This window comes from Gopherus flavomarginatus, chromosome 11 (assembly GCF_025201925.1).
Source record: "Gopherus flavomarginatus isolate rGopFla2 chromosome 11, rGopFla2.mat.asm, whole genome shotgun sequence".
NCBI lineage: Eukaryota > Metazoa > Chordata > Testudines > Testudinidae > Gopherus > Gopherus flavomarginatus.
This window is the reverse complement of record NC_066627.1, coordinates 51,326,346-51,353,852: the sequence shown is the minus strand read 5'-3', so window position 1 is coordinate 51,353,852 and position 27,507 is coordinate 51,326,346. Positions and strand designations below refer to the sequence as shown.

Sequence of the window (27,507 nt, the reverse complement as noted above, 5' to 3'; positions counted from 1 at the left end):
ACAGCAGAATGACACACTCAGCACTGACCACCCTCTCCTACCCAAACACTTACCCCCAGCAGAGTCTTTTCCCCAAAAAGGAAGAAGTGCCAATGACTCCAGGAAGTCCCCTAGAGACTTTGCTATTGCTGTTCATTTTACCTGAAAGGGGCCTAGACCTCCTGGTGACAGGCAGCGGTATAAAGTGCTAAGACACCGTGATCCATTGATCAAAGCCATGCTGGGTTTGTACGTTTTTCAAAGGAAAAAGCATCATTTGATGAGTGGGAGCAGCAATGTCTTGCCCAGTATTCTAAGACCCACCCTCCCCAGCCAGAGCCAATATCCCTCTTCCTTCCCCTTCTGAAGGGCACCTTCTGCACTCAAAGCCACAGAGCCCAGGCATGCCTATGCAGCGCTATTTCCCATCAGACAGAGGAAAATTGATACAACCATTCAAAATTCCAGTCGGAGCTTTTATAAATCATTTAAAGCCTTTTGTTCTTGATGCAAAAATGCCAAGTTATCCCTCCTAGGTAGATGAACTAGCAAAACATTTGTCTTGTGAGCAAAATAAAATTGTATGAGACTATATAACAAACCTGCAGTGGGTGGTTACTCCCCTCCACCTTCCAACAAAAATCTTTTTTTAAGGCAACAATAACAAAGTTTGGTAAGAACATATAGTTCACTGAGTCATAGATCCAGGCCCCTGGGGAGGGCTGAGAACCCCTAGCCGTGACCTCTGACTTGCTCCTCCATGCCCTATACTAGTGACCTAGTGACTATCATAGAGCCCTCTTTCCATCTCTGAGCTATGAGGAGCAGCCTCATATTCCAGCATTCCCCTAGGGACCAGTATCCTGCTGGAATGATGGAAAGGAGCTGTGAAGAGTCAGGCTCCTGATTTCTAACAAAAGTTTGTTTCTGCTTCCTAGCATACCACAGAGGTTAATAAAAGCGAGGACTTACAATGACAGGGCCCACGACTGAGGAAAGCAGCTTGAAATGCAATCTGTGGAAAAAAACCAGCTCAGACTTATCAATCTCAAAATCATTAGCCCATAGTTTAGGTCCCAAAATATCTAAAAACCTAAAACCCAGGTGGTAAGGGAGCCCCATTGCTCTCTTCATTGCCCATCACTTCTGCTCAGGATCCTAGTCTTTAATATTAACCCATTCTGGAGACAATACTTGGAAGACTTGATACCTGTCCAGGGATGCAGTGAATTGCACCTTTCCTTCAACCAGCTGGAGGGTGGCAGCCAAACCGAGTTCCTGCAAGGAGGAAGTGAGTCACCAAATCAGCTGATCTGAGTGTCAGCACCTGAGCTTGGAGAACAGACCATCAGCTGCAGAATACAGGAGGGACATTTCCTCCCTGCGTGGGTTAAGCTACTTAGAGAAAGGAAACTAACCATGGTCCCTCAGTGAATTCACTGGTATCACACGAACGCTCAGAACTCTAAGCAAAGCCTTCCCTTGCCACCTTGCCATTACTTTCATCAAGGGGTAGAAAGGGAAAATTAAGTGGTCCAAGATCTTTCCCAGAGTAGCTGGAGAATTCTGCTAAATTGATCAGGGAGGGGATAGTTTAAAATGCTTTCACAGGACTTCAATGTCAACACCCCATTGAGCAGAACAGAAGCAGTTTGCTCCTCTCAGAACTGCTGGGCCAAGAGGCCCCCACGGATTCTGTCAGACCGTGCAGTCAGATGGCACTCGTGCTGCGTCAGTTCGCAGTCCGCTCACGTTCGGCAGGTCTGTTCTGCAGCCGGGAAGGCTACACTCAGCTATTATAACAACACACAAGCTTGGATTCTGCAGGACATTATGGATCTGCTAGAAAAGTGCTGCTTCAGCAAAGTGCTGCATCCCAGCTCAGTCCAGCTGCACACCACAAGCACGAAGTGCCAAGGACAAGGTCTCATTTCCTACTGGGATATTGGCCCCTCCTGAGCCAGACTCTGTCTAACCACACGGTTCAAATCTCAGCCCATGCAGCTTGATGGATTCTTTCTGTGACTGTGGATGAAGTTTAAGGCTGGAAAGCAATAATATTTCATTCACACGGATGGGACAATGCTCTGCAAGCTGCACTGTGGTTATTCAATATGGCCTGGAGCAGAGTGCATTTTTCAGAGGTTCTTTTTAACCAGAGCTGGGATCTACCAAAAACCATTGCTTAATGCTTAGCTTTCACAGTTATTAGCAAGGATGCTACTCCTCCAGCTGCAGAATTAAACTTGTCACAGATACAGAGCAAGTGTTCATCAATATGAATGAATGACATGTTGCTGTAAACCCAAACCCATCCGTCAGCCTCTGCATACAGAAAGCCAGTATCCACTGGGCAGCAGCTCCTCCATTTTTCACCCTTTGGAATTAAATCTGATCTTTCTGTCTCAGTACTTACTGCTTTCAAAGCAATGAGGAGCACAGGTTTCCGGTTTCCCTTTTTATCCATTATCTGCAGGCTGAGAGTGAGATTCATGGCGCACAGGTTCACATCCAGACCGACTGTCAGAGGTGTGACCACTTTGGTAACGATGAACAGTGAAGAAGAGATTGGAGTGCAGGTTGGGCACTGTGAGAAAAAAGGAGTCAAGGACTAGATTTAACCTGAAAAACACACACAACGAGATGGTCGTGGGCCCTCCCATGGACCCTGGAGAGGAAAGACAAGGAGACGACAGGTGACAGTAGGGGTATGATGAGGTATTCTGAGCCCCTGCAGTAGGTGCAGCAGTAGATACTGTGTAATCCCCAGAGACACAACAGCAAATGCAGATTTTGACTGTCCTGCTCGTGTGATCTCAGAAGTCCCGTCAACCCCAACACCTCACTGGGATGGAGATTCATGTTATCTTACACTCTCTTCACCCCCTTTTTCTGTAGACAAAACGCTGCCTCCTCTCCCAACAGGCTGTTTCTTTCCAACACATACAAGATGAGCCAATTTTCTTGGAGGGCCTGCAGCTTTCCATTTCAGCAGTCACAGCCCAGGCTGCGGTAGGACAATACTCCCCTCTCTCTAGGGGGACTGCTTTTTTCTCAGAGGGTGCAAGAGCATCAGTTCATGTAGCTGGGACAAAAAAAACCAAACAGCAGCACGGGTAGCAAGAGCCAAGGCCCCAGGTGCCCCGGCCCCTACACAGTCAGGCACGGAATGAACACAGACATCAGCAAGGTCTGTTGTGCAGCAGGACAAGCAATGTGACATTTGGTCTAACAGAGAATTATCACTGTGTGACTGAGGGGGACTCACCTTGGAAACAATCAGTTCAGAGAGGATCAGCTCCAGTGAGAGAGTGTCAAGAAACTGAAACAAAAATGAAAGACACGGTGGATGAAATAAAGTCCGTCACTGGACGAGTGTTTGCTGGCATGAGACAAGCTTTCAGGCTACATGGAGAGCTTCTTCACATCATGCTCTGCATAAGCTCCATAGCTGGGCTCTCTCACCGACAGAGGTTGGTCCAATAGAATGTATCACCTCCCCCACTTGCCTCTCTGATATCCTAGGACCAACACAGCTACCACAACACTGCATTCAAAAATTAACAGTCAGCTGAAAATGCTGCACCTTCCCCAACAGTGTCTGTCTCATCATCCTCCTCCTTCAGGGGATGGTCACTCCACCCACATGAAGCCCCAGTGAATGGGTATTTTTGTTTTGTGTTTTTAAGAGGTGAAGTGTACAGGTGCTGCAGAGGGCACAACCCGTGCTGGGGTGATGAGGCTTGTAGCTCCATGCCCCAGGGCTGCCTCTGAACATGGAGCACATGGTTACCCCAGCTCCAAAGGAAGTTTGAGTGCCAGCTGTTTGAACTAGAGTGAACCATTTAAAATCAACTGCAGTTCATATACAGTTTGACCTCATCTCATCAGACTTTGCCGGAACGTTCTCCTTTGCCATTACAGTAAGCGTGGCGAGTTTTGGAACCAACCTATTTTTCCAGCCAAAACTGCTGGGGTCTGAGCAGGTGAACATAGGGTTTAGCTGACAAGATCTCTGTCCTTGTTCCCACTAAACTCTGTGAACCCCCACCTGGCAGGGTCAGTAAAGGTCTGCAGTGCTATTTGGCTCTTCTCCATAGGCTTTTTTTTTTTTTTTTTTTTTAATTCTAACCATATTCTGTGGGTTTTTCCTCCTAGCCCAGACTTTCTATAGCTTTTAATTTTCAGGAGAATGAAGACCAAATGGCTGCATCAGTAGGGATATAGCTTTGCCCAGAGATCTCCAAACCCCACGGAGGCAGCACCATACCTGATCAGGCTCCAGGCCTAAAAAGCTGGAGATTAGACAATTTCAGTATTTGCATAAAAAGTGCATATTTAGTGAACATGCACTGCCTCCTTTGTATATATTCAGCTTCTTGCCTGTACTCCCAACTTAATCCTCCCTGGTCTTCCCTTGAATTCCCCTCTTAATTTTCCCACTTGTACCTCCTCTCCCTGGTTGATGTCCTGTTCCCTCCCTTGGCTTTCCCCTTTGTCTATGCCCCATGCATCTGATTCTCTCCAACTCCCCTTATACTCTACCCCCAAAAACCCTTCATTCAGAGATCCTTCAAGCAAGTCCTCAAACCACCAGCAGCCACGCCGATATAGCTAGAGTGACTGCAACGCCGCACCGCTCTACTCATTATACCGTCCAGCACTCTAGCCTGGTCACCTGCAGCATGGAGCGAGTCTCCCAGCCCAGGCAGACAGACCTATGCTAGCAGGGCATGCACTAGTGTGCTAAAAGAGCAGTGCGGACATTGCAGCACCCGCAGAGGCTTGGCCCAACTACCCGAGCTCAGATCCAGGGGGATAGGCCTTAAGGTTGCAGGACAGTTGGGTGCTGTGCTCTAACGCACCTTCTTCTATATAGCTCCCTGTGCTGGGCCAGTGAAAACAGGAGACAAGCAGGTGCTTAGGAAAGGGCTCCTAAAATCAAGAGCTTCCCAGGCTGATCCAGGAGGCTGAAGGGTTTGGTGGAGGACCCTGACTCCACAGTAACGCCTTGACGTTCCAGTGACGGCATCGCTCACCGTTTGAGGGGTACAAGAGAAGGAATGGGGTTTATTGAAGACTATGTAGGAGAGGATAGAAGTGATGACATTCTCTCCTATGGCCTCAGAAGTATGATTCATTTGTGGCAATATCACAAAGTCCTCTGAGAGGGGCGGAATGGGGATCTTCTTCCCATTGTCAGCCAGGAATTCCGTCTGAAAGCAGAGATCAGAAAAGCCACTTAACACAACGAAAAGCCCCTTAATTATGAGTCTAAAATAATTATTCTAACTGGCAAAGGCACAAAATGAAGGAGAAAGAAATTACTCATGCAGTACTGAGGGGAGGGATTCATGCCTCCTCTGCACATAACACTCTCCATAGCCTCAGTTCACGATCCTTCAGTACGGATATGAATAATTTCTAGCAACAAAAGTGATAGGTGTGGGCACCAAATCTGTGCAGAAAGGAGCAAAGCCCCTCTAAGTGTGGGCCCTTTGGGAGGTGTGTCCTTGGCATATGGAGCAGAACGAGAGGATTCACCCTCCACCCTGTAATCCAAAATCACTTGCCAGACACTTGATTCACCTTTGCTAGTAAGGGAGGCACAAATTCCACAACCCTGAGCCAGTGGTGGCCACTGCAGGAGGATGAGACCCCCTGAGAGAGCAAAGTGTAAATTCAGTTCAGACTATATGGAAGAGGGGATTGAAACTATGACCTTGGGATGGAAAAGCATGGGCCTCTTCTGCCTGAACTAGAAGACCCAGGTGAGAGTCATACACCTCTATGTGGTCCAGGCAGAAGAGGGGGACAGAGAGCCACCATGTGTAAGGATGAGTTACAGGAGCAATGGCCAGTGGCCATGCCAAGTCCTGCACAGTTGGTTAAACCACATCATCTTGCCTTGCAATCTACGAATCCATAAGGGACCATTGTGATCATCTGTATTGCACAGGCCAGATAATTTCACCTGCTGTTTCCTACCTGAACACCCATAACTTCTGGTTGAGCTGCAGCATCTCTTAGAAAGACACCCAGCCCAATGTAAAGACGTCAAGTGCCAAAGCATCTGCTACATCCCTTGGGAAACTGTTCCAGGGGTTAATTATGCTCGCTGTTAAAAAAATGTGCTTTATTTCCTATCTGGAATATTTGAATTTGCCTATCTGGGTAACTGCAAGCCGTGAATCAATTAAGTTTGTTTATCTGCAGAGCAACCCTCTAGTTCTCACTCTGCTGGGTTGCCGTAGATTTGGTGAGTAAGTCTTTTCAGGATCAGGGCCTAGATGAGTAAGTGCTAACTGACATGAATAAGGGCAGCAGAATGGATCCCTATGTGAGACTGTGGCTATCCTGACAGCTGACAAGTTACCCTGAGGTTTTTCTGTCACTCATTTCTCTGACCAACGTCACAGAAGGTAAGAAAGCTCAGACACCTTTCAGAGTTTCAGGGCTGATCCAGCGTAAGAAAGTTGTGAAATCTTAGTCTCAGAAATATTACGTAGAGTCTACACACTTACCAGTACAGGAATTTCAATGAACTGGTCATTTACTTTTGGAGTTTGAGCCACATACAGGAGCTTTCCCTTCTCAAATGGGAGAACAGCTGCATGGAAAGGAAAAACGTTTACAACATGTACCAGAAACAGGGAGGAGAATCACTGCAGATGGGAGATGCACAACCTTGAGCTGGGATTTCAGCAAAATTGCAGATAAATTTAAAGATAGGAGGTTGGTTCCAATCAATGGAACATCTTTTCCAATAAACTTGTCAGAATTAGATATAAATGACATTGAGACACAAGAACTCCCTCTTTCAAGAGACAGTCACCTTGTTCTCATGCCCAGAACTGAGAGAATGTGCACCACAGTCATTTTCAAACACAGGTAAAGATGCATTCCATGCCCAAAGAGCATTTGATTGAACTTAGACAAAGCAGAAAACCAGACAAACCAAGACACTGGTCAATGACTGAGGCAAGGGAGGCTGTGAGGATAATTTGGGGCAAAAAGCAACATATAAATACATGTTATCTTCAAGCCCCAACATACTCTGCCGCAAGCTGGACCTAAGCTCTGCAGCAAGGTGCTTGGATTGTGCTGCAGTGTAATGAAAAGTCTGTGTCAGCGTGTGATAAGTCTAAAGCATGTGTATTGTAAACTTAAATGTGAGGCTGAGAAGTAAAGTCAAAACAGCAAGCCCTGTGTCATTTATTAGGTATTCTTATTGAATTCCATTTGTTTTAGGATCTTCCCACATATTCATGTTTTGATATGTTGCCAATTGTTGTCTTTATGTTTGTAAGTCAACCACGCACTGAGATGAACGGGGCTGTTCAAAGCTCTCAGATATTGTTTAGGATGGCTGCAGACTCAGGCAGACGCCCCAATATTGGTTACACTTGGCTACATGTTCAAGGTTCTCTCTACAAACATGAAGGATAGAAACCTAATTGTTTTCACTGTAAGCTGAAGATTCTGGAGTCTAGTTCTGCTACAAGGGATGAATTCCACAAACTCCCAGGATACACTGGGCCCTGATTACTATTCCAGTCAAACAGAAAAGGATTCAGTCTTGTGATAAAACGCTGTATCCCCCACCAACACAGCCCCCCACCCATCCCTGAACAGAGCAGAGACAAGACCACTCCACCAGATAATGGGGGAAGGCTGTGCAGACTGCACTCAGATCCGGTAATGCCTCTCCGAGACAACGTTAAGGACAGTGAGGAGGGAACTCCATACAGGCCCCTATTCTAGCTGACCTATACCCTATAGACCTTAAAAGCTGCAGCGGAGTGGCTGAGTAGTAAGACACTTCAAGTACATGGACGCTAGAGGTAGGGGTAAGTTCCAGCTCAAGGAGACATACCTGCACTAGCTCGGATCACGCTAGTGTGTTAAGAATAGATGCGTAGCTGCAGCAATGGAAGCAGCAAAAGGAGCTGGCTGCCCCAAACACAAACCTGTCTGAGACCAGCGGTACACACACAGGGCAGCGAGCCCTTCTGCTGCTCGTGCTGCTATGGCTACACTTCTGTTTTTAGCATACTAGCGGGATGGGAGCATCTCCGCCCTCCAGAATTTACACCTTCCAGCTCCAGTGAAGACACACCCTGAACCGTAGAGATGGGGGGATCCTTTCCTGCCCCCGCCCCAAACACTTCTAATAGTCCCTGACAAAAGCTGCTTTACTCTTACTTTCCACCGGGCTGCTGTGGTGTTTGGGAAGAGGGTCAGTAAGTAACATGCACGTACGAATATTGGTGACATCACAGCAGAATGTTTGGAAGCTTTCTCAGTCCATCACTAGCTTCGAACGCTTGGCAGCTGACCTCCCGGTGATGTGCAGCAGGCCATCCATCCATCCATCCATCCCTTACAGCCATGATCTGTTGTGCTGGGGTGGTCACCCCACACTAGCCTGGGAAGCACCCATGCAGCTCAGCAGGGCTAAGCAATCTGACAGGCCACACCTGAGGGAGGATCAGGCTGACAAACAATCCCTCACGGAGGACGGAGCCCAGCTGAGCAGGAGCAGGTGGGGCTAGTTGAAAGTCGAGCGCTGGGGTCAGAAAGGGGCTGCAGCATGGAAGCCAGCAGTCACTGTCTGGGCTTAGAGAGGGAAAGGCGGAGACCCGGGGGAGAGTAGATGCCGGGGACCCTGTCCCTGAAGGAAGGGTTTACCCAGGTGGTGGAGCAGAAGCCTGAAGGGGTGGAGTGGGAAAAGGCTCCAGGAAACAGCAGCGAGGTTGGGGACAGTGCAGACTTCAGCAGCTGATCTGAGGGTCCCTGAACTGGAACCCAGAGAAGTGGGCAGGCCTGGGTTCCCCGCCAGCCCCTGGGGAAGTGGCACTGCCTTGGATTGGACGACTGCTGGGAACGATACCCAGGCAGCCAGTCCAGGGAGACTGATACCTCAGAATGGGGAAAACACAGTGACTGGCCAGTGGGCCCAGCACAAAGAGGGAGCCTGAGAGGGGCAGCAGTGTGAGCAAGAGACAGGCTGGGGTGTCAGACCAGGCGGAGCTATTCCTCAGATACAGCCCAAGCAGTGAGCAGAGAACCCAGGACACCTGTGACCATTCCTTCCACGGCAGCTTTTCTCATGGTCATTTCCATCTCTGCGCTTGATGTGGCCAAAGTTCGTGCCTGTCACTTTCCGACAAAAGGGTCTGTTGCTCTCCAACAACATTTCTAACATAAGCATGTTATCCAGGACGCTCACAAAAGCCTTTGCCAGCACCACATCGCAAAGGCAGCAATAGGACAGAATTCCTTTAAGAAGTCTGTAAGCTCTCTGGTTGTGCTCTGTGTTACAGGAACTGCCACCCAGAACAGCAGTGTATATAGGCAGGTAGGCTTTGCATGCGGTGTATGTTCAGTAAACAGTGTTCTTTGGACCCTGCTATGCCCAGGTGGTTCCCTCATATTACGTTTGTTGTATAAAGACAAAAGATACAACAGCTGGGATCATCTCACTCAAAGGCAGCAGCGCCAGGAGCAGGTCTCTACATATGCAGAGCTTCTGGATGGGCTGACAAAAGCACAAAGCTTCCTGCATTGAGCTTACTGGACACAGAAAGAAAATCCAAAGGAAGATAGTCCGTGGCACTTACAGTTAATCTCACTCAGCATCTTTGAATGCCCGAAGGAAATACAAGCTGAAAGTATTGTAGGCGTCTGTAACACAAAGCAAGAGACCCAATCAGGGAGGAGGAAATCGCTGCGATGGTCTGGGTGACTTTCACTGACAGGAGTATTTCTGTCCCTGCGATTTTTATGGTGGTTAGTGACATCTTAGGATGGGATTTTTTTTTTTAAGGAGGCAAGTAGAGGTTGGAGCCCCATGACATTGCCTAGCACCATTACCACTGGGGACAGAGGTTCTGTTCCTCATTGGGCTCTACTCTGTGCTCAAGGCATGGAGGGGAAATCCCCCCGGGAGCCGAAGATATTGGGCCAGACGCCTTCCCACCCTTTGCCCAGGGAGGGGAATAACTGGCTACAGGAATGTATTTGCCGTCTCACACCAAGGGCTGGTGTAACAGCTACCATCCTGGTCCACAGTGGGGATTAGAAGCAGGAGTCTCTACAGCATGAGCTACAGAGCCCGGTTTCGTATCCGGGGGTGTGATGGCCTCACTCCCTCTACAGATCAGACACACGGGAAGACGTGTAACACACCAGCCAGCGGGTGATGCTAGAGTGAACCTCTAAGTCTGGAGTAAGAAGAAGCAGCATCAGAAAACCTTCTCTGCTCCGGAGGGAGGAGTAACCCACTGCAGTCCTGACAAAGGTGGTGGTGCAGCTTACTTCTCACTTCACACGGGCCAGCGAATGGAGAGGAGGTCAGAGCCAATGCTCTGCCCCCACCAGCTCATGGTGGTGGATCGGGGAGGTGGGAGAGGGGTCTGGCAAAGCCTCTCCCCTCCCTCGTCATGCCTGGACTAGCCATCCAGAGGTGCTGGGGGGAGGGGCGTATTTTACATCACCCTTACTCCTCCACACACCAGCAACTGGCAGGCTTGGGTAGGAAACTTACCTTGACTTGTAACGCCAGTAGGATGTTGTTCCCTAGGCTGGCTGTCAGGCTCGCATGGATATCGCTGCATGCAAAATTACAGAGAGTAAACCAACAAAACCCAAAACCGGCATCACGAGAGAATAGGCCCCTTTGTGCTAGGCTCTGCACAAGCACAGAACAAGAGACAGTCCCCATTCCAAAGAGTTCACACTGTAATCAAAATCAATGGCACTGTAATATACTGGACCACATGGGAATCTACTTCTCTAGCTACTTGAACTCAACAGAATTCAGCCATTCTGCTGATAAAGACGGACGTAAGATGTACAGATGCTAGGTAGGAAATGGAAATGTATCCAGTGAAGAGTGACAGGGTGATATTGACAGACCCAGCACAGAACACCGGCACTCACAGCAGGTTGATACTGATGTCCTTGAGAACCACCGCACATTGACAATCCTTGACAGCAACGCTGGTGGTAAGCGGCAAATACTTAGGCAGCAGAACAAGCGCACTGCAGTCTACACGCACGTTGATGGTGGTCAGGCCAGACAAGAGGGTAGACCAGCTGCAGAGACAAACACACATGAAACAGACAGTCACACACAGTGCGGCAACTCTGTGATCTGCGCTGTGTAAATGGAGGCTTGTTTCCAAATACAGGGTGTGTACATTGAGCAAAACCAGTTTCCTTCCACCCCTGCCACCACCACTGTTCTTCCCACCAGTCAACTCACTCACTGGCCACCCCACAAGGGCTCCTCGGATTGCGTTCTGTGCAGTAATAGCCCAGGGCCAGATTCTCACACCCTGACTCACACTGCATGTTACCTCACCTCCATGGGTCCCCCCTGATAGCAGTGGGAACAGTCCATGTGAGCAAGGATGGCAGAACCTGGTCCTAAAGAGAGCAATGAAAGCTGCAAGTGTTACATGTGTAGATTTGCTTTGCAGTGAGGAAGGGTTGTAAATACTTTGATCCCCTTGAGAGAAGTCCACTCCTGGTTTTCCTTCAGGGGACGCTGTTTATAGGCTCCAGGCAGTGGCGTTGTTCAGTTAGTGCACTCTACCCTCTGGAGGCCTGGGCTCAAATCCACATTTACAGGAAGTCACAAGGGATCAGTGGAGAAATTAGAGACAAATGACATAGGCTATTTAGTCCATCATCTGAGATCATGGCAGGATTGTTCCCAGCAGCGGATTCACCAGTGCTTTAGGGATCCGGTTTTAAATGACTCATGAAATGGAGCCTTCACTCCACAGAAGCCTATCCCCATATCTTACAAATCTGGTCTAGCCAGTCCAGAGGGAGGAGGAGAAAGACAACCATATGAGAAAGCCATCTAGCAGCAAGCCAAAGGGAGCCAGAGACACAGGAAACAGGGAGAAGCTGGCGGCCAAGAGAGCGAGAGACACAGGAAATGGGAGAAGCTGGCCAGCTCTGCAGATCAGAGACCTGCTTTATATTGACTTCTGTCACTGAGAGATTCTGAAATGTTAAAAAAAATAAGTATGTATATTACCAGGCAAAAAATCTGAATCTGAAGCTAAAGTTGAGAGCAGGGAGTGGGAGTCACTACAGAAGCAAAGAGGAAGTGAATGTTGCAGGTTTTTTAAACACAAACATTAGAATGCTGGATATTCAAAGTTAAATTCCACTTTAAAAAACCAAATAAACATTCTGAAGTATGGAAATGTATTTTTGCCCACACAGCCTGAGCGTGACCTCCTATATCACTGGACCAGCTCCAGAAGCTTGGATCCAATGCTAACAGCAACCCCTGAGCAGGGGCATTTCAGCGGTGACTCCTCAAAGAAAGAACGCAGTTTACTAGACTGCCCTGTTCTTACCTTTAGAGTAATTACAGGCTGCTCTCCCACTGAAGGAAAAAGCTACACTTGTCTAAATCACAAACTCAAGCGATTCCTGGCTTCTTTAGGACCAACTCGTCAATGGAAATATGCATTTGGCCACTTTGTGCATGAACACAAGGCATACTGGGAACATCCCCTCTCAATGATCACCAAAGGGACCCGGGCTTCCAAAGAAAATGTTATTAGACACTAAGTACTGAATCAACAGAGCACATTTCCAAGGCCCAGGACCTGCATGTTAAGAGGTTAGTGTAGTGATGAACAGAAGAAACATGTCTGAAGCCAATGCTTTAAAATACACAAGTGCTGCCTCTCACGTGTGAACTGTAGGAATCCTTTCAAATACCTAAAATTCCTGCAGCCTTCCAAAATTTCATTCCAGACCCTCTTCTGTTTAGTCACGTCTTACAAACCCAGTATGCTGGCTAAAAGATGGGAGGCTGGAAAGAGCATAGAGGAAGAGATAAGGTTACCAGGTAACTGTGGTATCCTTCTGACTGGTGGCCTGTTCTCAGCAGAGTCCTAGTACAAAGACTATCATCCCCAGTAGCCACTAATGCTGCAGTATCCGAGAGCAAAGTGACCAGCAGTACCAGACGTCAGGAGACCTCCCATTACCCTATTAGTGACCTGCAGAGCCACTAAATGGGCAGGGCACAGAGGGTGAGGGGGGTTGGCTCAAAGCCATTTGGTATCAGAGACTCTAGTATCTTCAAGTATCAGAGGGGTAGCCCTGTTAGTCTGCATCTGTAAAAGCAGCAAAGAGTCCTGTGACACCTTATAGACTAACAGATGTATCGGAGCATGAGCTTTCATGGGTGAATACCAACTTCGTCAGATGCATGATCCTGGGAATTTGAGTCATGCATCTGACGAAGTGGGTATTCACCCACGAAAGCTCATGCTCCAAAACGTCTGTGAGTCTATAAGGTGCCACAGGACTCTTTGCTGCTTTTAGTATCTTCAATTAATTGTTTTTGCTCTTTGTCTGTTCTCTGAGCCTTGTGGGCTACAGGGTCTGAGTCTCAACAAGTTTTCATCATGGAAAGGGATCCCAAGAGCAGAATTTTAATTTTTGCAAAGTTTTCTGAAGAAGCAACATGATATTTCCTGCCCCCTCTCCCATCCGCCCAGACAGCTTCCCTCATTCAATTCCCTTCTACTGTGGAAACGAACTAAAAAAATAATCTAGCTCTACTCACCAAGTGCCAAGGATTTTGAGTTTAGCAGAAAATCCCACCTTGACCCCAACTCCAGGAATGTACTTGGATTTCACTGGGAGCACAGTGGCTTTAGCAACATGCAACCTGCAAAATGAAATCAGAGCAGGTCAGAAAGGAATCCAGGCACAGATGTTCAAGGAGGCTGCTTCAGGGCCCCGTTCATAAATATTATCTGCTGACCTGACCCCATCACACAGTGACTAGGGCTAAAAGTTTTAAGGGGGGGGGGTCTTTCTGCTCCTCTTCTCTCCCAACCCCAGCTTTAGTTTGGTCTGAGAGTGGGGCCTCCACACACTACCGTGACACAGATAGGGAACATGCGCAGGGCAGAAGCCTTTATTCTATTTTTCGTTACTCACCCATTGATAGCGATTAAGGTAATTGTTGATCCTGGGAATTTGAGACTCTCCATTTCATGCTTGAAGAGGCCAGTTACTGACTCTTCACAGGCTGTAAAGAAAAATGTTCCACAAGACCTACTGTTTCGGACACTGAGCTCAAGTTGGATACAAGAGAAGGCGGTTTAAGTGGTCACTTTCTCTACGCTAACAGGCCAAACAGGCAGAGGAATCTTAGCCCAGCCTCTGATCTTGTGCTCTCCATCAATTGTAGCTGCAGACCACAGAATTTAGATGTCTAATGAACTGATTTATGTGCACAGCAAAGGAAGCACAATTTCTGTCACCTGCACCTGTTGTTTTGCTCCCATATGTGACTGCAGATGTAAAATTGTAGGTACAATATTACAGGTTTTTTAATACTTGATCCTGGCATGACCACTTGTTGAGAATTCTCAGTACCCTCTTGACTGAGCAAAAAGCATCAGATTTCAGTGCAGTGCACTCTTAGCTGAAACCTGACACAAGATTAGATTATTAGGCCTACTGCATTATTCTGTTTCAGTCCTTTGAAACCAATGGAGACGTACAGCAGCGTAAAGCTGGAGTAAAAACACAATGTGGTGCAGTATCAGGCCCATATCTGTGTTTATGAAAGGGTGCTTCGTGCTCAGGGGCACCATACACAGAGCTAGTGGATAAGGAACCTTGAACCATCATTTATATGGTTACAAGTTCAGTGACCCTGATCCTTCATGACATGCGAGCTGCACTGGAGGGTGGTGGCTGCAGGGCAGATCTGATTCAGGCTCTACCAGCTCTGGTGCTCGTTGGGGCTGCACAGAACCTGCCCTGGTTTACACCACTAGCATATCACCACTCAAGGACCTCTTGCCAGTGGAGGATTGGGCCTCCTCTCTCCAGCTGGCCTTCACTAGCTTTCCAGATGTGAGTGCCCCTGCACATAGTGACTTCTCTACTGCCAGCCACTTTGTGATGCTTACACAGTTCCGAGCGGCTTTAGCAGATTGGAGATTCTGGCACAGAGGCTTGCACAAAGCCAGCAGTGACTCAAAGCAGCCTGTCCATATGCTGTTCCTCTCAGTCTGACACAGCAAATGGCATCATCTCCATCAATGAAGAGAGCAGGATCTGAGTACAGCTCCCAGATTTTGCTGCCAATGGAAACTAAAGCATTTCCTTGAGTCCTTTGAGCAGCCAATTCTTCAAAGGACACGCAACCTGGCGCCTGACATTTGTGCCTGCAATTTCACTTGCACAGCTATTTGCAAACACAAAAACCCAGATTTGCACACATACATCTGGGATCTGCAAAAACACCTGCATCTCCAGACCTGTAGACATGACGTCACAGGCTGCTTTGTAAAGTTTGCCATAATGTGTTCTGGGAACGTTTTTGTTTCACAAGGGACAAGACTGCCATGTTCCTTGCAGGGCAGATTATTCTGTTGCCTCTCTCTCAAAAGGAAGAGACAAATACCTTCCTAACTCATGGGCAGGAGGGGAGAGGAGTGCAGTAGACCGTCTGAATTTCCTAAAGGAGACAGGAGGTCAGAGGACCTGGGACTGCCACAAAATGAATCAGTAAATGCAAGAACAAACAGAGCAGAAGTATTCAATAAGAGAAAGAAAAGGGCCTGGTGAGGCCGGTTTTATCCCCAATCATCCCTGCCCCACAGTGCACAGATTGACATGACCCGAGTCACTTACCCCTTTCATATGAATCTCGAGGGACAAGGCAGCGTCCTGTGCCTGAAACTTGCATTGGCATCAGCAAGCCCCAGAGAACAAGGCCCAAAACCTTCATCATCTTCAGTCCTTGTACCTGCCAAGAGCATTCAGGATCAGGGCAACATCACAGAGCAAAGGGGGAACCCGCCTGCAAAGGAGACTAGGTGTCCAAGGAGACAGGCCCTGTCTATGCTACAGAAACTCATGCTCCATGGACAGTTACTGCAATAAACCCCTAACGCAGTCATGCTGCACCAGCGCAGACTGGCACCTACATCAAGTATGGGGGACTGCAACCAGCTACCGCATCTTTAAACACCTCTGCACTTGTCTACAATAGGTGCTAAGTGGTGTTTAAAAACCATGTTAAACATACCTCAGTTCCTCAGTGTAGACAAGGACACAAGAAAGAGGGAACAGAAGGCTAGAGAGTTGCCTGAATAAGAGCTCAGGCCAAACAGGAATACCAGGAAGGTACCTGTGTGAATTAAGGACCAGGGAAAGAAATTGTAGGCCTGATTCTTCATTGTGTTGCACCTCAGGGAGCTGGATAGCATTTCACACTCACTCTGCAGAGAGGTGACTACTACACAATGTGCAGGGTGGAGAAAATTGGGCCCAGTGCATCTAGTACAGATAATCACATTGGAATTTTGAGAAAGAACATACAGAAGATCACACCAAAGCAGCTTCTTTGCCTGCAGCATGAATTTACCGGTTTATTTTTCAGCTCCTGTTTGACGCCTTCAGGTATCACCAAATTACATCTCCGTAAATGGACTTCCTACTTCCTCCTTGTCCATTGCTCCTTGTGCAAAGCTCAGCAATCACTGAGTAATGTGAACAGAGAGATGGAAGTTCTCAGTGGCCCACAGAGGTGAAACTGAGCAGCCCACATTAAAACACTTTGTTAGATAAAAGCACCTGCCACACTTGGTTCTGTACCCAGAATAATCTTCCCTAATAACATCCATATTAGGATCTGAAAGAGTTTCAGAGACAAACTGGAGGCACATTGAAAATCTCCTTAGAGAACATGGAGCCCGTTTTACTGATCCATAAAAAATTAATTGGCCCAAACTTGAAGTCCTTATGCAGCCAGAGCTGTGTGTGTTTTTCCTGAGTAATGACTATGGAATGCAGCTCTAATAACGATTCCCTTGGCCACTTCCCAAAGCTCAGCACTCTTGGCATGCCACACAAAATGCAACCAACAAAACTCATTTATGCGAGTGCTTCGCTCCTGTGTTCTTGACTCATTATTGCCCTGCCAGGAAGAATGAAAAGATCTTTCTTGGACAAAGTATTAATAATCAATCCATAAAGGTAACAGGTTAGAAAAAATAATTAACCTGGGATAGTGGTCTCCTGTAATTCACTGTGACCAGAAAAATGCAACCCCAACCAAAATACCAAATGGCAAGCGCTGGATACTCAGTAGGGTGCCATGACAACAGGATACGACTGTTAAAGGCCAGGAATTCACCATAAAAATCTTACTAAACCTGAAATCACAGGCAGTCAAAATCCTTCCTCCTCCCCATCTCCATCCCCATCCCATCATTACTGTGTTCTTGTCCACCAGCTCCTCAGATGGACTCCCACTGGCATAGGTTCTATTTCTCACCATTCCCTTTGTTCTCGACTAGCTTTGCCAACCACCCCCAAATTAGACGGAGCAGCCCACCCACACTCAGCAACAGCACAAAACATACACACAATTTGTTACCAACAGCAGACAAATTGCAGGTGCAACAGCCCAAAGCCTTCTCCTCCCTGCTAAACCCAGCAAGCACCCAAACTGGCTAGCAAACTCACTTAAATAGAAACTACTCTACGTGGAGTACCCAATCAGTGACCAAACCGATGAGACTCACAACAGGTCATACTAACCTCCCAGACAACATGTCTAGAACAAGCCGTCACTATCGCAATGCCAACAGACTGAGGCGCCATTTCAAGAGATGGGCAAGATGCAGTGCTATTGTTTGGATTTGGCCACAGTGGGAGCTAATGCTTTACAGGGGAGGCTGACAGTACCTCCAACCCAGGAAAGGTAATTGCAGGTAGTCTGGAGGCAAAACAATTGCTCTGTAACCTTAGTACATGTGAAGTGAGTTTTGCTTGACATGTTTTGAGGGCCATATCCTCTAAGGAAGGACGCGGAGCACCCTTTGGCCTGTGCACACCACACAAGTGCTCAGTTTGCCTAAAAAAAAGAAAAGAAAAGGCTAATCAACAATAGCTTCAAAAAAGGTGGTTTTCCATCTGCTATCCCTGCCCAGTCCCCTGGGCTCTGAGTATCGGACTAAGCTCTTTCTGGACCTCACACCATCGCTGGCGACAAATATTCCACAGTTCTCAGTGTTGCTGGAGAGGATAACAATGCTTGAGCCAGAAGAAAACTCCAGTGGCTGCATTTTCCTTCGCAACACAGCTGAATTTCTCGGCAGTCATCTACCATCCACCGAGCACTTGCCCATCAGCCTTCTTCTCTGATTTCAACGCCTGTTTCTCTCTTCTGTGCATCAGTCTCCCACATTCATCCTCACTGACAGGGCCGGCGCTTCCATTAGGCAACCCTAGGTGGTCGCCTAGGGCGCCAGGATTCGGGAGGCGGCATTTTGTGCGCTCCCCACAGGGCACACGGGGAGCTTCTGGTTCCGCTCCCGTCGTGCCGTTGAAGAAGGACCTTCTGCCGACGTGCCGCGGAAAACAGCGGCAGGCAATTGAGCAGCTTAATGACTGCGGCTGTCACCTGCAGCATTTTGGCAGAGGGTCCTTCTTCAGCAGCGCGATGGGAGTGGAACCGGAAGCTCCCGCATGCCCCATGGGGAGTGCACAAAATGCCGCCCCCCAAATTCTGCCTAGGCGCCGCTCCGGCTCACTAACTTCAATTTCTACGTAACCTAGGCCGCATCTTCAACTCGGGCCTCTCTCTAGGTCCTCACACACTGGCTATGTCTAAATCTCACTGGTTCTTTCAGCACTTTCCTATCCATCCCCACAGCTAATACTCTTACCCAGGTTCTCCACATCTCATGTCTTGAATATTGCAACATCCTTTTCTCCGGTCTTGACAAATGCATCTTGCCCCACCTGGATCCATTCATAATGGAGAGATTCCAGAAGACTGGAAAAGGGCAAATATAGTGCCCATCTATAAAAAGGGAAATAAAAACAACCCAGGAAACTACAGACCAGTTAGTTTAACTTCTGTGCCAGGGAAGATAATGGAGCAAGTAATTAAGGAAATCATCTGCAAACACTTGGAAGGTGGTAAGGTGATAGGGAATAGCCAACATGGATTTGTAAAGAACAAATCATGTCAAACCAATCTGATAGCTTTCTTTGATAGGATAACGAGTCTTGTGGATAAGGGAGAAGCGGTGGATGTGGTATACTTGGACTTTAGTAAGGCATTTGATATGGTCTCACATGATATTCTTATCGATAAACTAGGCAAATACAATTTAGATGGGGCTACTATAAGGTGGGTGAATAACTGACTGGATAACTGTACTCAGAGAGTAGTTATTAATGGTTCCCAATCCTGCTGGAAAGGTGTAACAAGTGGGGCTCCACAGGGGTCTGTTTTGGGACCGGCTCTGTTCAATATCTTCATCAACAACTTAGATGTTGGCATAGAAACTACGCTTATTAAGTTTGCAGATGATACCAAACTGGGAGGGATTGCAACTGCTTTGGAGGACAGGGTCAAAATTCAAAATGACCTGGACAAATTGGAGAAATGGTCTGAGGTAAACCGGATGAAGTTTAATAAAGACAAATGCAAAGTGCTCCACCTAGGAAGGAACAATCAGTTTCACACATACAGAATCGGAAGAGACTGTCTAGGAAGGAGTATGGCAGAAAGAAATCTAGGGGTTATAGTGGACCACAAGCTAAATATGAGTCAACAGTGTGATGCTGTTGCAAAAAAAGCAAACGTGACTCTGGGATGCATTAACAGGTGTGTTGTGAGCAAGACACGAGAAGTCATTCTTACACTCTACTCTGAGCTGGTTAGGCCTCAACTGGAGTATTGTGTCCAGTTCTGAGCACCGCATTTCAAGAAAGATGTGGAGAAATTGGAGAGGGTCCAGAGAAGAGCAACGAGAATGATTAAAGGTCTAGAGAACATGACCTACGAAGGAAGGTTGAAAGAATTGGATTTGTTTAGTTTGGAAAAGAGAAGACTGAGAGGGGACATGATAGCAGTTTTCAGGTATCTAAAAGGGTGTCATCAGGAGGAGGGAGAAAACTTGTTCACCTTAGCCTCCAATGATAGAACAAGAAGCAATGGGCTTAAACTGCAGCAAGGGAGATTTAGGTTGGACATTAGGAAAAAGTTCCTAACTGTCAGGGTGGTTAAACACTGGAATAAATTGCCTAGGGAGGTTGTGGAATCTCCATCTCTGGAGATATTTAAGAGTAGGTTAGATAAATGTCTATCAGGGATGGTCTAGACAGTATTTGGTCCTGCCATGAGGGCAGGGGACCGGACTCGATGACCTCTCAAGGTCCCTTCCAGTCCTAGAGTCTATGAATCTATAATGCTGCTGCAAAGATCGTTTTACTAGCCCATTGCTGTGGCCTCATCACCCCTCTCTGTCACGTCAAACATAAGCTGCTTGTCTTCACTCCCAAGGCCCTTCATGGCCCATCTCCACCTGTCAACTCTCATTCACAATCGAGATCTGAACTCCACCTCCAGTCGGCCCCATGACACCAGCCTTCATTGCCCACTTGTTACATATTCCAACAAACACCTTCATGCTGCTCCCATGCGTAGGAAAAGCTGCCTTTAACTGTCTGCAAAGCCACCTCATTATCCTTCAAACTCTCCTCCGCCACGCCTACAACAAAATTGACAATGGCTAGGCCACTACTGTGCAGAGACCAGCACCTACTGTGCTGACCAATATTGTTTCCCTGCACTTCCCTCCTCTGTCTGTATCCATCTGTTGTCTCATCTTCTACTTAGTTGGTCAGCATTAGAGGAAAGGACAATCTTTGTTCTGTTTGTAGAGCACCTTGCACCATGGGGTTTTGGCCCGTGACTGGGGCTCCAACGCTCTACAATAACACAAAAACAACTCCTCCTTAAGGTGTGAGCTTTCTCCAATTGAAATAAAATACTAACGATGATAACCAATAGTAAATAACAAAGAAATCAAACTCTTCATGGAGTAAAGCACGGCCCATCACAAGGATGGAAGAATTAAATTTTCTGTGTCTAAGACAGCAGGACAGGACCCTCTGAGGAGATTAATGGGGGGTGGAATCAGAGGACTTCTCCTGCCCGTCCACCATGGTCCTTACCGCTCTCCCACAGCACATATATGTCATGTCTCTGAGGAACTCCTCTGCCAGTACTGATACAAACACATCAGCTAATTTTTCATGAGACAGGGGATATGCCCCATGTACTCAGATCCTAAGGAACTGGTGGCTGCGATGTTATCGGCAGCCATTGTCCAAGCTCCATTCAGTGCCACGGTTCAAAGCCACTTCACAAACAATGGGACGCTTCACCACAGGAGGTACAATTGTGGGCTAATGTTACCTCAACACGTTTTGTACAGCAAAAGGCTCGTGCACAGCTCTATTAGCCACTCACATCTGCCACTGCATGGTAACAACACATGCTCTGCAGATGGCCTTAGGAGAGGGTATGTGAAAAATCTATAAATCTCATGTAGAATAAAGTGACCATACGATTCGCAATTCCCTCTGCAGTGAATAAACAGTTCCACAGAGGGAAAACAAGGAGTACTGGCAAAAAAAAACAACACTATTTAGGGATGGGGATTTGTGGGAATCAGCCCCAGCCCCACCCTGATCTGAACACTACGACCTGCATTTTTGGATCCACCTATAAACTCCTTGGGTGGCTCTGTTTGAAGAGTTAATTCCACCAAAATCTCAGTTTTGAGACACCTCAAACTATAGGGACATTCAGATCTGAATCCAGCCCCAAACTTCACAGGTGAGACTTCTCTCTCTCATGTACTTGACTCCTCTTCTCCAGCCTCATCCTAAACATGGGAAAGCTCTGGATCCAGCTTTGCATTCAGAGTACATTGAGCCAAACCCTCGGCTAGTGGCAAGCAGGACAGCCCCTTGATTTGAGTGGAGTTATGCCCTATTTACGTTAGCTGAGAATCTGGCCTGCTGTAATGACTGTACTCTTTCTTGATAGAGTGAAGGGGAAAAGGAATTAAAACAAATACAGACAAACCTCATGGGCCCATTCCTCTTTCTTTCATTCTATCCCCTTTTGTTTCCTACAAAAGAAAATTGAGCTCAGATTGATGTTTACCTCTCAAAATATTAAGATCATTGAACAGAAGCTGTTCCAATCCTAGCTCAGCTCTGAGGTTTGCCTACACACACAAGTTGCACCAGTTTAATTTAAACTGATTTTAAAATAGACTAAGTCCAAACCCTGTGTGGACTCTCAGGCTGGTTTAAAACTGGTTACCGTGGTTTAGTCTGCGAGTCAGGTTTAAACTGATTTTTTAAGAGTGTGCACTAGTTTAACTCCATCATTTTAAAATCAGAGCTTTAGATAAACCAGTGCAACCTTGGGCACAGACCAGTCCTAAGATTTGAGGATCTCAGTTCAAGCTCGGTACTACAGATTATACCGTTTCTGGGCCTTGCACAGATGCTCAGGGAGGAAGAGAGGACAATGAGGTCAATGGATGCTGAGAGCACTCTAGGAAGCATTGTAAGTGTGGTTAAGGCACAGTTCTATTTCTGTCCCTGCCACAGGCTTACTGAGCAACCCCCATTACCTTCACTATAGCTCTGGAAGAGGAGCAGCAACATAGGGAGTCAAGAAGCTAAATCCATGAACATTTGGAGAACACTTTAAGACCCTTGGATAGAAGGTTATAGAAATGCCAAGTACTATTATACTGCATTGGACAGACTTGCAGCTCAGCTCAAGGAGACTATTTGCATGACAGCCTATACAAGGGTTACCAAAAAGTGTAAGAAAAGGAACAGGCTTCAGGCATCTGTCACAGGGAGGTGCCCTCAACCCAGGTGCCATCTGCAGTGCATGCACGGTGTTATCCCCTGGTTCCCTGGGTCCGTATTTCCCCATTCCTGATCTGGTGGCAGTGCCCTCTCTCTCCTTTGTCAATGTCCTGCCTGGATTCTTCACTGCTAGCCCCATCCTCCTAGCACCCCTTCAACAGAGCCACTGGATGCGTTCATGGCTGGAGGCCACCCAAGCTTTTCTGAGAGGCTTGTTCTATATTTACTTTGATAAGCTGGGAAGCCCTGCCTGGCTAGCTCCCTTTGTTTTATATTCCCCGTCCAAGCTCTGGGAGTACAAACGGCTGACATGAGTGCCACAGGGGTGTCCCTGTCACACAGCAGGGCCCACCAAAGACTGCTCTGATGGGATTTCAGCCAGTGGACTAGCCCCCGGTCTGGCTGTAGTACACCTTACACCTGTATACAATAGTTTACTCAGTCTCCACTCAGGGGTCTAGCTTTGGGCAACCATCAGAGGCTGAAATCCCCAGTGTGGCAGGCAAGGCCTAAATCGAAGGCTGAAAGTGTGGGTACCTGCTCACATACTAGGCCCAAAATAGCTGCATCTGTCCACACAAAACAGGCAAATGTGTACTTACATGGATACATGGATTAAGGCCACAACTGCTCACCCACCTCTCATATCCTGGGACCAACACAGCTACATCAATGCTGCAAACAATTTCTCCTGCAATCCAGCCATGTTATGGATTTCAGCAAGAAATTATGGATGCAATTTCCTGTGGGCACCTATGTTTTACACTTAAAATTAGGTCATAAAGACCAATGGATCATTCTGTATGGAAAAAAATTAAACCCTTAGGGCTTGTTTCTGCCGCTCCCTCCCGTTCACGGGTGTGCACGCTGTGCGCCTGATATAGTCACCTTTGAGTACGTGTACAAACAGCAGCCAAAACGTACATGCTACAGGCGACATGGCCCGTGCACCTGGAGATCCTAATCAACCCCCAAATGGGCAGATGGCCTTGATGTTATCAGCAGCCATTGTCAAAGCTCCATTTAGTTCCAGAGTTCAAAGCCACTTCCGTAAATAATCAGACTCTTCCAGGGAGAGCTATGATTGTGAGCTAACAAAATGCCAAGGAGCCCTGTCCAGCGTAAGGCCCATGCATTGTTCTATCAGCTACTTGTGTCTGGCCGTGTCAACACTGGTTCTCCACTTGTGAGATACTCCCTTCTCTTCAGGTGTCAGTATATAACGCCTGCATCTGTAACTTTCACTCCATGCATCTGAAGAAGTGAGTTTTTTACTCACAAAAGCTTACGCCCAAATAAATCTGTTAGTCTTTACGGTACCACCGGACTCCTTATTCTTTCTGTACATTACAGTATCCCATGCCCTGCAGATCTTTGATGTGGATAAAAAAAATTTTAATTATTTATTTTTTTAAGAGTAGGGTTTTTTAATATACCGGTATATATATCATCATTGGATATTTCCTTCCACAACATAACGCCTCTTCAAAAACCAAAGAAGAGAATAATACCCCACACACACACACACACACACGCAGCCTTTTCTCTATCATCTCATCCTTTCTTTCTTACAACAGAAAACAGAAGCCTTCAAATGTTAACTCACCCCAGCAGCCTTTTAGAATGGCCACATCCGAGAGGAGGAGTTTACCCACTGCTGAGTCCTGAAATGTAAAAGGAGCCTCAGGTTCAAGTCAAGCCCTGAGGGTTTTTCAAGCAAGCCGTCAGACTTACCTGAGGTGTATATTGATGATGTAGTGGAAGCTGCCAAATATTATACGTTTTCATAACTGTTCCCTGGGGTGTCTTTCAGTATAATTACCAGATAAGAAGCCTGGTATCCTTAGGAATCCAGTGTCATCGCAGAAGGGTCATCAGTCACTTAGCTTCTCCCACCAACAGAGCTACCACCGCTCACTGGGGGTGGTTTAATTATGTCGACAGGAGAGCTCTCTCCCATCAGCATAGCGCAGCTACATGAGAGATCTTAGAGGGGCGTGGCTGCAGCTGTACAGCTGTGCTGCTGTAAGCTCTCTAGTGTAGACACAGCCTAACTACCACGGTTGCGATTGGATTGGACAAGGCTGATACTGTAGGCATCCTGGTGATCCACATCCTGAAAAGGGATTACCAAAGCAGAGAAGCGACTGTTGGCTAGTGGTTTGATCAGGGAATGAAGAGGCATAACTGCTGGGATCCATTCTTGGCTCTGTCATTGATGTGCTATCCGACTTTGGCAAGTGACGTCACCTCTTTTGTCCCAGTCCCCTCCAACTGGAAGATGATTGTGATGAGTTACGCGCACTCCACGTAGCAGGGCCGGCTCCAGGCACCAGCCGAGCAAGCTTGTACTTGGGGCTGCAGATTCTATGGGGCGGCGTCCACCTAATCCTAGGGCGGCAAAGTCGCTTTTTTTTGTTTTGTTTGCCGATCGGCCACCCTGTAGGGGACGGTGGCACGGAGGAGGGGAGCGCCCTGCTGGGAGCGGGCTGCACGCTCCATCTGCTCCAGCCGGTGCCAGGTCTGTAGCAAGCCCGGCAGGGCAGCCCACATCCTTCCTTCCCGGCCAACCGGAGCAGCACGGAGTCCTCCCAGCAGGCGGCGTGGCGGTCAGGGCCACGTGGCAAGCGCCCCGCTGAAGCCCTGGCTGCCCCCTCTTCTCTCTTTCCCCCCACTCCCGCCGGGGCACGTCTGCAGTGCAGGGGGACTCTCTGCACCCTGGCTCCAGCCACCTCGCAGGGTTTTGTTTGTTGTTTTTTGCGCTTGGGGCGTCAAAAAAGCCAGAGCCAGCCCTGCCACATAGGAACAGAGTTACAGTTAGGTGCTATCACAGTTACAAATACTGACTATCACAAGGTTTTTCCATTTTATAGTCTGCAGGACTCTCACTTAAAATGGATTGATAGCAGCAAACTAAATGCAAGAGAAACCCTTCACTTATTTTCAGTAAAATTCCTTTTTCTGACAGCTGGTCCATGGGGAGTATAAAAATAACTCATGTCACCCCCTCTTTAGATTTCAGTCAGAATTTTTTTTTAAGATCAGAAAATGCCTATACATGGCACAGGAACCTGGAAATATTGAAGTAACTTGCAAACATTTAATGGAAAAAAAGAAGGATTTTCCCCAGTCAGTTTTCAAACTAAACTGGTTTGACTTGGTTCACTAGGAGATCTTGAAATGTAAATAACCTGGTATTTCCCAGTGTGCACATATTTCTGCATGTGTCTATAGATGAGCTGAGACACTCAGCATCAGTATCCAGAGGGGAGGAGTGAAAAGGGCTCTAAAGTTAATATATTGAGCAAGTTCATGCAATTGGGCACCTGTAGATCACGTGTCCTCTGACCTTTGATGCCTACCAGATGGAATCAATATCCCATTGTAGTCTTTGGTTTACCAGATTTATTCCAGAGCTGTTTTTATCAACTGAACCACATTTTTATCTCATGATTTACTGAGGACACCACTTGCATTACACCTATATGCACGGAGACATCTGCTCCCTGAGTCATAAAGATCTCTTCAAAGCTTTTTTTACCACTTTGCCTAGTCAACGTCGGCAGAATATTACACTTCTTTGCAGAAGGAGCTAATTAAGTAAGGGAAAGCATTGTCTAATGGCTAAAAGGTGAGGCCATTCTCAGCTCTGCCTTTGGCCCACTGCAGCCCTGGGCAAGTCACTTACCCTCTACCTAGCTAGGAAATGGAAACTCTTGCCTGTCTTACAGAGACATTGTAAGAGTTTACACAGCTCTTAGAAAAGCTGCTGCAGGGAAGGTATTAGTATTAAATACTTAAGACATATGATGATAGATGAGACTTTTTTCTTGTGATTATAGATTACATTAACTGTAGGGAGCAGAGGGGCACCTCCCTACATACCCAGGAGAATCCTGCCATTGACATGTACTTATCTAGAAGCTGCCAACCCTAACTTCTTTATGAAGCCTGCTGCATTCTGGTATTGAGAGCTCTGTGAAACATTCCACCATGGCTTCCTGCGGCTCTTCAACAAGGTGCATTTAACAGTTGGAATTACCCCAACTGGCAACATTTCAAGGCTCCATGTCTCATTCACTAAGAAAAACATGCAGTGCATTAAACTCCAAGCTAGCACATAAAATAAATGTTACCTTTATTTGCAAGATCCAGTGTTTTCTCAAATACATTACCTGGTCAGAATTTGCTTCTAATACTTATAAAAACAAATGGCTAGAATGTCTAGGACTATTACAAACTATACATGATGCATACATATTGTATGACTCTAGCATCTGTTAAGAAAACAGAGTTCAATTTTTCACATTTCCTACACATTTTTTTCCTGTTACAGGTCAATCTATTTCAAAGGACCAGATGAGCTTCTTTCAGTAAAGTTCAGTCTTGTGTGTGTGAAGACAGTTTACTTTGTTTTCAGATTTAGCTTGTGAGAAATGGCAGCAGATAAGTTTTTTCCTGACCTTGATTTTCGCCTAAAGTTTAGTTGACATTGTTGCATCTCTACCAACATCTCAGGAACTGGAGGAGGAGTGACATCCTGCAGATCAGCATACTGGATACAGTGATAGATCCTGGCCTGGACCAGACAACAGAAGTCTTATTTGGAAATTTTTAGAGGCGTATTTTGCATTTTTAGGCCTTGTTTTGTAGCAGTCATAGAAAGAAAAAATGCAACAGTAGCACAAAAAAATGACTGTACTGCCCCAGCCCCCATCATCAGCCTCCTGTTCAGGATACAGAAATAGCTGCCTTGCT

The 27,507-nt window shown here is 47.0% G+C and overlaps 2 protein-coding genes across 2 annotated transcripts in view; both read right to left on the bottom strand.

Annotated features, from left to right (window-relative positions):
• Positions 1–930: 930 nt before the first annotated feature.
• Positions 931–11,353, bottom strand: LOC127030997 (uncharacterized). Its single transcript, XM_050917674.1, has 10 exons — positions 11,343–11,353; positions 10,924–11,079; positions 10,529–10,592; positions 9,603–9,666; positions 6,504–6,589; positions 5,019–5,195; positions 3,248–3,301; positions 2,396–2,566; positions 1,190–1,257; positions 931–994 (listed from the first exon to the last, which is right to left on the bottom strand). Exons 1-10 carry the CDS (start codon positions 11,351–11,353, stop codon positions 931–933), a joined length of 915 nt encoding a protein of 304 aa, XP_050773631.1.
• A 15,602-nt stretch (positions 11,354–26,955) lies between these two features.
• The window catches only part of EFCAB8 (EF-hand calcium binding domain 8), a 37,110-nt gene continuing 36,558 nt past the window's right edge, over positions 26,956–27,507 (bottom strand). Inside the window, exon 27 of the mRNA XM_050917762.1 lies at positions 26,956–27,328. Within this exon, the coding sequence (XP_050773719.1) occupies positions 27,155–27,328 (174 nt within the window). The 3' untranslated portion in view covers positions 26,956–27,154. The remainder of the gene's footprint in view (positions 27,329–27,507) is intronic.